General features: G+C 43.2%; 1 protein-coding gene across 5 annotated transcripts in view; it reads left to right on the top strand.

Moving 5' to 3' along the window:
• macf1a (microtubule actin crosslinking factor 1a) overlaps positions 1–13,388 on the top strand; it is a gene marked incomplete at its 5' end in the record, with an annotated part of 251,006 nt that overhangs the window by 207,991 nt on the left and 29,627 nt on the right. For all 5 annotated transcript variants that reach the window (XM_080045300.1, XM_080045302.1, XM_080045301.1 and 2 more), the window contains 11 exons: positions 2,734–2,895; positions 3,273–3,443; positions 4,641–4,807; positions 5,514–5,673; positions 6,240–6,566; positions 7,017–7,101; positions 8,080–8,306; positions 9,159–9,365; positions 9,739–9,966; positions 10,253–10,471; positions 10,871–11,074. In XM_080045300.1, the coding sequence (XP_079901426.1) occupies positions 2,734–2,895; positions 3,273–3,443; positions 4,641–4,807; positions 5,514–5,673; positions 6,240–6,566; positions 7,017–7,101; positions 8,080–8,306; positions 9,159–9,365; positions 9,739–9,966; positions 10,253–10,471; positions 10,871–11,074 (2,157 nt within the window). The remainder of the gene's footprint in view (positions 1–2,733; positions 2,896–3,272; positions 3,444–4,640; positions 4,808–5,513; positions 5,674–6,239; positions 6,567–7,016; positions 7,102–8,079; positions 8,307–9,158; positions 9,366–9,738; positions 9,967–10,252; positions 10,472–10,870; positions 11,075–13,388) is intronic.

The raw sequence follows: 13,388 nt of genomic DNA on the forward strand, positions 1-13,388 counted from the left end.
GAAAGGCAGTATGATTTTTTCGAATTGATTGACTGTCTGCCTTTTCATTTTGCATGTTTCATCTGAAACCAATCCAAGAATCATCACAGAGGAAACTCACTGTTTCCCAGTCTGTGTTTGAATATAACCTCAAAGATGAACTAATAGTAAGCAATGTTTTACTTGTGCATATTTGATATTTGGGTTCTACCACTATCTGTGGTGAAAATGAACAAGGATTGAGTTCATCTCTCTGAAGTTGGTTCAGATCCACTGCTGGCCCGTTAGCTGATCACTGGATGTCAGAGGCGTGATATAAATGGAAGTTAAAGGAAGGCAGCGTTACAAATGAGCTTTTTATGTTGAAAACGTGGAATGAACAATTTGTTTTTGATATGTTTTTATTTCAGCTGTATTATGTCCGGCAGTGTGCAGCGGTTGGCTACTAGACTGTTGAACACCCACCACTGTTGTAGCTTCTTCCAGGCCGTTGTGGTATTTCCCTGAAACCCAGACCTACAACTAACTGATCCCCCTCCCCTCACTTTAACTGCAAACCCCCTTCAGTATTGTCACAACACATTTCCCCCCAGGCTTTGGATTGACCAAAAATCTGCTGTGTGTGTGTGTCTGGATTTGCACATCTGGATGTGTATGTGTGCGTGCAAGAGTGAGTGTGAGTTTGCGAGAGTGTTTGTGTGTGTGTGTGTGTGTGTGTGTGTGTGTGTGTGTGTGTGTGTGTGTGTGTGTGTGTGTGTGTGTGTGTGTGTGTGTGTGTGTGTGTGTGTGTGTGTGTGTGTGTGTGTGTGTGTGTGTGTGTGTGTGTGTGTGTGTGTGTGTGTGTCTTCGTCTCTTTGTGTGGCCATTGGGGTTTGGCTGCGACAGCATTATAAACCACCAGGCTTTAACTCTCCCTCTGTGGGCCTGTTCTGACTGTCAGGATTTACCAAAAATGTTGAAGATTGCGACCCCCCCTCCCCTCCTCATATTACTGCCTCAGACCCCCAATTGACGGGATTTTGTCCCAGAGACGACTGTATTAAAGGAAAATCACTGGTGGAGGTTTACAGTGTTTCCAGTCCTTATGGAATTGATGGAACACCATGAAATTGTGAAAGTTGTTTTGTGGATTTGGCAAATTGTTGGATATCGCAGGAGGAGGGTTAGCAGGAATTTAGCACTATTTCTTTTTCTCACGTTCATGTGTTTAGCTTCTGGTTTTGGATTATTTTTCTACACAGTAAGAACAAGTGGAGGGAAAGCCAGACCCCTTTCCAAAAACACCATTAACAAACCAGGCAGGAACTTCAATGTGTAGGTCAGGGAGGATATACTCCAAATTATGAAAAGTCATTCAGAAGTTATCTGATTTGGACTGGTGGGGCCTTTGAGCTATTAAGTAGAAGTATGTCTATGTATTTTGTAATAACTTTATTGATTAATTCCTTTGTTGATCACTAAATCTTTCAGTCTTTAGAATTTTTGGGGTGGGGGGGAATTCACAAATTACAACTACTATGAGCCTTAAAATAAACTATAGCCATGTGCGGCAGTTTTGCATTGTAATTGCATCATGTATTGCTTGTTAAAATTGTTTATTTTTTTCCAGGTTAACATGTTTGCACGTTGGTAATTGTTGTAAAAATACTAGTACTCCTCATTGCTCGGTACCTCCGCAATCTCTCCAACGACCGAAATGCGGACCCCGGACCACACTTTGAGAAACGCCGCTGTGTGTATGTGATTTGGGTACAGCAGTGGCACAGATTTAATATGACAAAGCATCTGCATTGGCGGGTTGCTCAGTCTCTTTAGGCCGGGAAAGTCAAGTCTGGTTGTCTTTAGTGTCGGGTGGCTGCCTCTATTGTCATCACAAGATGGCTCCAGCCCCTCCACTGTGACGTGTGTGTGTGTGTGAGTAATGCGGCCAGACAGGCGAAGTTGTATGTGTGTTTGATATAAATGTGTGTGTGTGTGTGTGTGCATTTTTGGTTTGTTAATAAGCGAAGGTTGTGTGCACCCATGCGAGTGTGTGAGTCTACCCTACAACGTAACGCGTGTGTGTGTGTGTGTGTGTGTGTGTGTGTGTGTGTGTGTGTGTGTGTGTGTGTACTCAACAAAGTGTGTGTGTTGCCGACTCAGCCTTTTGCAGTCAGCCCCTTACTCGTCTAACCCTCTAATCCTCCGTAATCCCCCTCTCTCCCCCTCCTCTTTTTTCTCCTCCCTCGTTCCTCCTTCCTGTCTCCCACTCCTCACTTATCTCTGCAGAACATCCCCTCTTGTCTGTCTATATATACATCATGTAGTAAAGTGGACTTGCATTTGTAGTCGCGCATATGGAATGTGCGGTGTATTTTTGAAACTCATTCTATCACCTTCTTTTTGTGCTTACATGCTTTTTTTTTCCTTTTTCGTTTTGACTTGCAATTTTTTATTAATTTTCTTATAGACAATCATACAACATAACATACAGAAACAAGTCTCTAGCAACAAACACAGCCCTTGCCACCCCACCCCCCACCCCCTCTAACCAAAAGGTTTCAGCCTACATACTTCTTAAAGTGACATAAACATTTTTAAATAAACACAATGTAAAATAGAGAGAAAAACAAAAAAATACATTACTACAACATTTAAATCCCCACACTTGCACGTGTATAGATGCTTACTTGCCTTTTCTATGTTCTTTCTTTCAGCCATTAATGTACAAATAAATCAATTAACTCAAAGCCTTCTCCCCTCTTCCTCTCCCAGGCTTTAGAGAGACAGCAGACAGACAGCATCCAGCCCAAGCTTCAACACGTCAACGCAGTGGGTCAGGGTCTGATCCAGAGCGCTGCCAAACACACCGACACACAGGCACTGGAGCATGACCTGGAGACAACCAACCTGAGATGGAATTCACTCAACAAGCAGGTAGGAGTGTGTGTGTGTGTGTGTCTGTGTGTGTGTGTGTGTGTGTGTGTGTGTGTGTGTGTGTGTGTGTGTGTGTGTGTGTGTGTGTGTGTGTGTGTGTGTGTGTGTGTGTGTGTGTGTGTGTGTGTGTGTGTGTGTGTGTGTGTGTGTGTGTGTGTGTGTGTGTGTGTGTGTGTGGGCGCATTCTCGTGCTAGTTTGAGAAATCAGGAAGATGCATTGATGTTGAGAAGGAGAAACTAATTGTTTCTCTTTCAAACTTTCTTGTATGTTTGTTTCTGGGGCTTCTATAGACTTATATACTCTCTATATACTACTCCATAGACTTATATATATATACAGTAAATGATCTAGATTTTCATTTCATGCTGCTGTTCAGGTGGCAGAGCGCATTGCCCAGCTGCAGGAGGCCCTGTTGCATTGTGGGAAGTTCCAGGACGCTCTGGAGCCCCTGCTGAGCTGGCTGAGCGACACCGAGGAGCTAGTGGCCAATCAGAAGCCTCCGTCTGCCGAGTACCGCGTGGTCAAGGCCCAGATCCAGGAACAAAAGGTAAAGGGGAAGGTCACACACACCCTCTCTTTGTTTTTACAGAAACTATGTCAACACTGAACGGAGGGATGCAGCATGTACAGCAGCAGAAAGGCCTTCAAATCAAATGCATTTCACATTTTCACTTTAAATTAAAAATAATAATTGTGAAACATTGTTGGGAAAAAGCGTTGTTCTAATTATAAAGCAGGTAGAACTGAGACAGTATTCATGATGGGATGTCTTCACTGGCGTTCAACCACAAACAGTAGATATTTGAATGACAAACACACACACACACACACACACACACACACACACACACACACACACACACACACACACACACACAGTGCATGATCCGTCTGCCTGGCATCCATGCCGCCCAGTTGACAGTCTGCCAGTCAGACTGGCATGAAAACAGACGCGGACACACGCTTGGAGGATTTGTATTGTTCCCAGAGCGGCTCTCTCACACACACTTTTCCCTGTTTATCCGACATACACTTCCTGTGTTTGTGCACATGAGAGCGCAGCGGTCCCGGACAGCGATCAGTCACTTGTGTTTACGTCCCAAACAAAGAGTCGTGTCGCCGTTTGGACACAAAAGAAAGAAAGTTAACTGTCGGGGACTTCCTTCCAGGGGATGAACTGAGCTGGTCACAGCAGAGCGGCTGCTATCTAGGCAGGATGGAAGGACTGCCATGGTTGTTGTTTGTTGATCCGTAGTGAAGTGATGAACGGTTAGCTTGAAAAGCAGCAGATACCCATTATCACTTCTTAGAAATGATTTGTATCAAACAGAGCTGATTAAACTCATTCATTCAGGATATTAGGATGTCCTAGAGGGAAGGGGGCCGGCCAGTAACCATGAGGTCTCTGTTTGGATCCCCGGCACCGGACAGGAGGGTGTTAGTAGTAAAACTAGTGGTGGCTGCTATTACATCTACGGTGCCCACCATCTCTACCATTGTGTCCTTGAGCAAGACACTTAACCCCAAAACTGCTCCAGGGGCGCTGTACTATGGCTGACCCTGCGCTCTGACCCCCTCTGAAGTGTGGTAACTTGAGAGGGGATATTTTGTTTAAATTGACTAATAAAGAAAACTTAACTTTAAAAAAAAATATATATATTCGTTTTGACATAGATTTAAAAAAATAAATAAATAAAAAAAGGATTTGTGTGAATAACTCTGTGTTTCTCTCTCTCTTTCCCAGCTGCTCCAGAGGTTGCTAGACGACCGGCGGCCGACGGTGGAGATGATCCGTGGCGAGGGAGCGAGGATCGCCGTCACAGCCGACACTCAGGACAGAGAGAAGATCCAGACACAACTCCAGAGTCTGGCAGAGAGGTGGACAGACCTGCTGGACAAGGCTGGCGCCAGGTAAGTCTGAGCTGATTTGATTTGCCATAAAAGCAAATGAAGCAAAAAGGTCATACTGTGTGTGTGTGTGTGTGTGTGTGTGTGTGTGTGTGTGTGTGTGTGTGTGTGTGTGTGTGTGTGTGTGTGTGTGTGTGTGTGTGTGTGTGTGTGTGTGTGTGTGTGTGGTGATATATTATTACAGAAAACAACGATTTAACACAAATAGAAATCTCAATGCAATCCTAAATTGTCAAACACTTGATCATTTTGATTACATACGCTGAAAAGGAGTGGGAAGAAGTTTACACTTTTTGGATTCCACCCGTTCTCCAAGTCTCCTCTTCAGTCCAGGATGGGGAGGGTCTGAGTAAAAGCTCTGGTTAACGTCTGTGTGTCCTGTCTATGTCCGTCTCAAGCACAGAGACACGACTATAATGAATTTGATCTGTTTATGAAAGTCTTAAATATGTAATTTGATACATTTGATAAAGCATTTCATGAACATTTAATAAAACTATATTTACGAAGAAAAAAAAGGATGACTGCTCTGCGAGTTAAAATCAGGTTGAGCGATATAGCAAACATATAAAAAAAAATTAATCTGTGAAAGCAATAAAATACCAATATTCAAAATTCCTCTGTATTGCTGTCACCCCCCATCCCTCCCCACACACACCCTCACACACACACACACACACACACCCACCCCCTCCCTCCCGTCCCATAGGCAGAGGCAGTTAGAGGAGCTGCAGGTGTTGGCTCTTCAGTTCCATGAATCCCTGGAGCCGCTGGGCGAATGGCTGAGTGCCACCGAGCGCCGCCTCAGCTCGGCCGAGCCAATGGGAACGCAGACGGCCAAGATCACGCAGCAGATCACCAAGCACAAGGTACTGTTTGGCCCCGTCGCCACGGAGACACTGTCCTGTACTAGTGGAAAGGTCACTATGAGAACAGGAGACAGAATCCCTGCCGGCAGTAGTCAGGTCCACAATACAATCAGTTACACACACACACACACACACACACACACAAAACTCCTTTACAAGTTCATTCCTTGGTTCAAAATTAAATTAGGTTTTTGTTTGTTTATATTTTGTCAAGTTTTTTACGTTCTTTTTACGTTATTTAACTCATTCACTCATCCATTCACTCACTCACTCATCCATTCACTCATTCACTCATCCATTCATTCATTCATTCATTTATTGATGTTTATGATTTCTTGTCAATCTATGATTTGCCATTTTCATGCTCTCATTTTGAGCTTTTTTTCATCTGTTTTTCTGTTGTTTTTGCTATTCTTTTCACACTTCACCTCCCCCTCAAACTCTCTCACACACATACACACACACACACACACACACACACTTAAACACACACCTACACACACACACACACACACACACACACTTAAACACACACTTACACACACACCTACACACACACCTCCCAGGCGTTCCAAGAGGACATTTCCTCACAAGGAGCTGAGCTTGACCACCTCGAGTCCCTCAGCCAATCGTTGACGCCGCTCAGCTGCGCGGCCGACCGTGATTGGTTGAGCGAGCGCGTTGGCACGGTGAGGTCGGGTCATTCCGAGCTCTCTGATTGGTGCTCGCGCCGGGCGGCCATGTTGGAGCAGGCGCTAGCCAACGCTCAGCTGTTTGGGGAGGACGAGGTAGAGGTGCTGAACTGGCTAGCGGAGGTAGCTCAGAGGCTAGCTCAAGTCTCCGTCCAGAGCTACCAGCCACAGCAGCTGGCAGAGACGCACAAACACACTCTGGTACGACCTCAGGGACACACACTGAAGGCCAACGCAGGCATTTTATTATAATATTATTATTCCTTTCAAAACAATGACAGTAACACAGTATTTAACAGTAGTTAGCGGAACATTTTGGGAAAGGTTCACAGTATACATGTAGAATTTGATAACATAGTATTTTTAATTAAATTAAATAAGATTGAGATGAGAAAGATGACTAAAATATCAACGTATGACTTTATATATCGTCTGTGAATCAGGAGAACAGACTGTTTAACAGTTTACACACAATGGACTGCGAGAGGATTACACATTTTTTTCCTTCAGAACCAATTTCCTATTGGTTATTATATCACTAAAATAAGTGAGAGATATGAAGCATACACACAATTGTATTGAATCAAATGATTGATTAAATAAAGTGTGCACTGTGTTCTAGAGGTTAACTTTCTCTCTGTCTCCTCTCAGTCTCTAAATGAAGAGATTCTGAGCAGGAAGAAGACGGTGGACCAGGCCATCAAGAATGGACAGGCTTTACTCAAACAGACCACAGGTAATGTCAGATTGCTACGACTCATCTTTTACTAACCTAACGCATTCTCTCTCCTCCCAACAAGATATTAAATGCAATGCAAGTTAAGTTATCTTTATTATTAGTCAATTTACACAAGGCACATTTAAAATTAGTCTTTTCGCATATCTCCTCTCGCAAGTGTTATCCTTGGTCATTTTCCACTTGTGGCTGGAAAGTGTCCGACTGGTCTAACCATCTATTTTACAGTCTGATTATTTGGCAACTAAAATTAATAAAGAAGTCAATGTTCTCTGTATATTATTATGGAGTTTGGTGAGAGAATCACACGAAAAAGGAACTTAAAAAACTATTTCCATGTAGCCGTTCACATCCAAACCACACATTTTTACATCAGCGGTGAACCAAACCGGGACATCTGGTTTCTCTCTTCTCATGATATTAGCCGTGCTGACTGTTAGCACTATTAGCAGCTTGATTGTGGGTCTACCCCATGAATACACTCAATAGACTGTCATATTCAGATGGTTATACAAATGTTGTGGCCGTGATAGGAATATGCAGCTGTCAAACTGAGGCAACGGGGAGATTTAATGGACCATGTTTGTTGGGGTGAATTTTATGATATGACATAATAATACATATTAATAATAATATAACAATAACAAAAAATGTACTTCGATCACAGTAATATATCGAAAACTAGAAACAGCGATCTCCTACCTGTTCGTGTTGTGTGCGCTGAAAAACAAATCCAGTGTTTATACAAATTGGCATGTAGACAAAGGTATCTTTTTCTAAACAATGACATCGCATATGTTCCACTGGGTCCTGATCACATGGATAAGATTTCTGAAAGCTCGGGAGAACAGTCCATAACCTGAGGTGTGTGTGTGTGTGTGTGTGTGCGTGCGTGTGTGTGTGCGTGTGTGTGTGTGCGTGTGTGTGCGTGCGTGTGTGTGTGTGCGTGTGTTTGTGTGTGTCTGTGTCCTCCTTCAGGTGAGGAAGTTCTTCTGATCCAAGAGAAACTTGACGGCATCAAGTCTCGCTACGCTGAGATGACGGCGGGCAGCAGCAAAGCCCTGCGCACCCTGGAGCAGGCGCTGCAGCTGGCCACGCGATTCGCCAGCGCACACGAGGACGTCAACCAATGGCTGGACGGCATGGAGGCGGAGCTTAACAACGTGGAACCCGACGCCACACCGGCCTACCAGGAAAGACAGAAGGTGGGTGGAGAAATAAGTCAAAGTCATGATTATTTCTATAGCACATTTAAAAACTACATCAGTTGACCAAAGTGCTGTTACAAGATACAATACAAAACAACATATAAGATACATGGGAAAAAAGGTAGGAGGGTCAAAGTCTCAACTTGTGTTAAAGGCCAACGCAACAAAAGTGAGTCTTCAGCAACGTATTAAACTGTTCAACTTTACAGGGATCCAGGTTATGAGTAATGCAGTAATGGCTGATGGTGACCTTTTGGTGTTTGGATGTTACCCTTTGGACTAACAAAATTTGACATATATACAGATCAATACCTATTTAGAAATATCCATTCATTTATGCAGTAATGCGAAGAGATTGGAGTTGTCTCTGTAAAGGACATTTACATTTAACATTTCGGTTAGAAACATGAGGATTAATAAAAATAAATAAAAAATAAAAGAAAATACGTCAAGATTCAGTCTTGGCCTACATTAGACATCATGCAGGCTGATCACATCCGTGTCTGTTCGGACTGAAGTCTCTTTCGTCAAATTCGAGTGAAGATGAGAGTTGGCGATGATGTAATTTTTTTCCACTTGAATGCAGCTTTTGCCATGAGGGACCCATCAATGATCTCTTGTGTATAAATAAAGGTTGAATGAATACAACTCAAATCAAATCAAATCAGTTTTATTTGTATAGCCCAATATCACAAATAGACATTTGCCTCAGTGGGCTTTACATTCCATACAGTATGACACCCTGCCCTTACACCCTTAGCTCGGCTGAGAAAAAACTCCAAGTAAAAACCCTTTATCGGGATTAAAAAAAATGGAGAAAAAAAACAATCCTTGCCCATCCTTTCCCAGGAGCTGAAGAAGGTGTCTGCGGAGAAGCGTCTTGTGCTGGACACAGTGAACGAGGTTGGCAGCGCTCTGTTGGACCTGGTGCCATGGAGAGCCCGCGAAGGCCTGGACCGCCTCGTCGCCGACGCCAACCAGCGCTATCGCCAGGCCGACGAAACCATCACTCAGCGCGTGAAGCTGGTGCAAGCCGCCATCCAGAGGTCACAACAGGTACTGCAAGACATTCAACCTGAGGACTGTGTTCTTTATCTTCTTAAAGGTGCACCATGCCAGTTTCAGGGGAGGGGGATTATTTTAACATTCGCAGAGTCTAAAGGTACTGTACGAAACATATTTACACAACAATTTCTTAGTATAGAGTAATTCTATCATCGTAAATCAAAACTTTTTTGGGCACCCACAACCAAACGTAAGACTAGAATGTGTTCGTTAACTAAAACTGTGGGCCTGTTTTGAGGCAAATGTTAAACTGAAAATAAAAAGTAATTGAGGTGTCATGCAGGTCCCCCTTCAGTAATGTCATATAGTCAAGGAAAGGCTAGAACCTAAACCTTGCTAACACAAACTCACTTATTCCCTTCAGTATGAGGAGGCAGTGGATGCGGAGCTGGCCTGGGTGAAGGAGACAGAGCGTAAGCTGGCGTCTCTGGGCCCTCTCAGCCTGGAGCCCGACCAGACGGTGGCCCAGATGCAGGTGCAGAGGGCCTTCAACATCGACATCATCCGACACAAAGACACCGTGGACCAGCTGCTCGGATCCAGAGAGGAGATACTGGACACATGCAGCGACACACAGAAGGACGCGCTCATAGTGAGTCACTGGTCATCAATCAATCAATCAAACTTTATTTATAGAGCACTTTTCATACAAGTAAATGTAACACTAAGTGCTTCATGAGAAAAACTAAGAGGAAGAGGCTGAATATTAGAAGTTTTTTGGGAGCCTTTTATGCTTCTTTTTAGACCGTTAAGAGAGACAAAGATTAATTAGGCCAGAGAGGGGAATGACATGCAGAGAACGACCACGGGCCGGATTCGAACCCGTGGTCTGCTGCTTCTGAGGACCTAATACCTTCATCTTTCTCCCTTTACTTCAGGTAAAGACTGATTCTCTGAGCGCCCGTTATGACGCAGTGAGCCAGAGTCACAGTGAGCGCTTCTCGGCGCTGGAACAAGCCCAGGTTCTGGTGGCTCGATTCTGGGAGACGTACGAAGAACTGGAGCCCTGGCTGGGTGAGACTGAAACCCTCATCACACAGCTGCCACCGGCCGCCATCGACACAGACGCTCTCAGGCTGCAACAGGACCAGATGAGGGTAAGACAGGATAGCAAACTAAAATACTTTCTTTTAGTACATTGACACACTATAGAAAACACTTCACCACTATCAGCATAACACGGAAAAATAACAAAAACAAACCCAATTATGATCCTCATTTCATGGTTCTTCTGAGCTTGGCTGTTATATAGTCCATTATATTCTTTCATACTCCTTTGTAGTTCCCTGTCTATTTGCACAATTTGTTCTAACTTGAAGTGATTTTTTAAAACGAAATAAAAAAAACAAGGCAATCTTATTTGTTCTTTTTTTTCATATAAATAATGAATCTCTTGCCTACTAATATAACAGTATACCATCTTTTCTGTTACAGCTTCGTTATAGTTTTGTTTTCTCCATGTTCTTAATGTCCTCTCTCCCCCTCCATCTCTCCAGCTGCTGCGAGAGTCCATAGCAGAGCACAAGCCTCACATTGACAAGCTGCTGAAGATCGGTCCTCAGCTAGCGGAGCTGAGCCTCCAGGAGGGGGCCACGGTGACGCAGCGCTACACCCAGGCAGAGAGGCGCTACCTGGCCATCAAGGAGGGCGTCAAGGGCCGCGCCACCAACCTGGACGAGGCGGTGTCCCAGTCCGCACAGGTACGTCTAAAGTCACAGAGGATGTTGTGTGTTTAATGGAGGCTTCATTGTTTGATTTGGGAAATGTGTTTTAAAGGTAGAAGTCAGTGATTCTGGAGAACGCTTGTTTTCAAAATCACTCTTGATCAAAATCAGTCGATATCTGCTCACAATCCGCTACCTGTTAATATAAAGCCTGTAGGCCCTGTAAACTGGTACGTAGACAAAGGGTATGTAACCAAAACATGCCTGTTTACAGAGCCTCGGCTGTGTATTTACACAAGATTTTTTTTCTCAGCGCACACAAACATTACGGACTGGTTTGTGGGGAGATATTCACTGATTTTGACAGTAAAAGTTCTCTATAACTTTTGACTTCTCCTTTAAATGAAGACCTGGGTCTGATGGGTCTAATTTGGCCCTAGAGAATCAGCAGGCGAGTTGGGAAGAAGTCAGTTCAGTTCCCTTATATTACATTTTCAGTATTCATTGACCTATTTTATTAAACTACACCCCCATATGTCTCTAAGTGCAGAGTGAAGTAAATTATAATTTGCTGCTTGGCCCGGGTCTGTTTATAGCTTGTTATACGTGCAGCCAGACAGCCTGGTGTGATTACTAAGCAGCATGGGGTCTGCGTGTGTTTGCGTCTGTGTCTGCTTTCTGCAAACTAAACTAAACGTTAACAAGGATTTATTGTGCAAAGCCATGACTTCAGTTGAAGCTAAGTTAAATGTACTGTTCTCTTGACTAATTTCTTTACTTTGTGTTTTGTATATTTTACTTTTTAACTAGTTTATAATATATCTTAGGAGCTTGAGCTAACACACACACACACACACACACACACACACACACACACGTGGTCTAACAGTGTTAAGTCTTGCTTCACAGTAGACTTTTGCTCAGGAAAAATGCACCTACAATTAAACATAAAGTATCATTTGGACATTTTCTCTTCACACATCATGTCTTCTTCAGATTCAGAATACTTTATTCATTCATATTCATTTTTTCCAGTCTTTCCAGTCCATGTAAATACAATTAATAAATATATAACTAACCACAACAATCAAACATCAACATCAGCCTCTTCGTAGTGCTAGTTTCCTTTATGGATATTTTACATTTTCTCTTTGCACTTCATCTCATGAGAAATCATTGTATCTCGACTGTATTGCTGCTTGTGAGTGTGTACTGTACATGTGCATGTCTCTGATTTAACTCGTTGTATTATTTCTCCACCCTCTTCCAAACCAACTCATATTCTCATTCTTCACCTCCACTTCCACACTTTCCTCTCGTCTTGAACCACCCACCCACTCCTCCTTTTTGTCTCTCCATCCTTGTCCTTTAACTCAAATCTAAACCTCCGTCCCTCATCCCTCGTTCATTGTGGATTTGCTGTGTGTGTGTGTGCCCTCTCCCCATCCTTCTCCATCATCACTGCTCACTGCAATCACCCAGCTGGTAGAGGTAAGACACTGAATGAAAACAACACCAAACTGGCACTCAGGCCGGTGGTTACAACACATGATTTGATCCAATAGTCCAATATGAATCAGTACTGAGGCACTCATTCTGTACTAACTTTGTACTAATCTTGCCAGAATTTTAAAGTAATAATTCATGCATTTAGTTTATTTCAAATGTTAAAAGCTATAGTGCGTAACCTCTGTTGCCCCTGTGAGTAATTGCAACAACACTGTCAGCACATCGCATCAGCTTCTTGAGCTCCTGCACCAGTGTCGGGGGGGAACACCTGTTTGTAAACGCTGCCATACTGAGAAATACAGAGACATTTTTGTGGAGCTGATAGGCTTAATCGACTTTGTGTCAACTCGTTTGGCGATGGCTTAACATTCACGTCTATGAAAAAGTTACGCACGATAGCTTTAAGGTAATAACTAATAATAATAATTAGAAATCCCTGTGCTTGACCACAGCTTTATATTTCAAGGTGTATCAACTGATCTACATAATGGTCCAAACCATGTGTCTGCTAACCCTGAGTGACAATAAAACTGCAATTAATCTGTTGAGAAATGTTCCCTGTGTGTAGGTTTGGAGACTTAAATTAAGCCTGGTCAAAAGTGTTGTCATGCTAGGCTTGATTTAGGTCCTTGAAACCAATCTTAGCTTTCTACCCTTTTGTGTGACAAACATCTTTCCCTTCATGTCTAGCTGAGATTGTTGATGTTATGTAGTGATCAAGCTATTTTATTTGTCTATAATGAGTCCTTAAGAGTGGACCAAACGTGTCCTTCCTTGTGTGGTAGATCCAGTCTAATTTAGTCAATGTTACACAACCTTGATGACATGCTGAAGGTGCAAT

Source organism: Ammodytes marinus, assembly GCF_949987685.1.
Source record: "Ammodytes marinus genome assembly, chromosome: 17".
Taxonomy (NCBI): domain Eukaryota; kingdom Metazoa; phylum Chordata; class Actinopteri; order Uranoscopiformes; family Ammodytidae; genus Ammodytes; species Ammodytes marinus.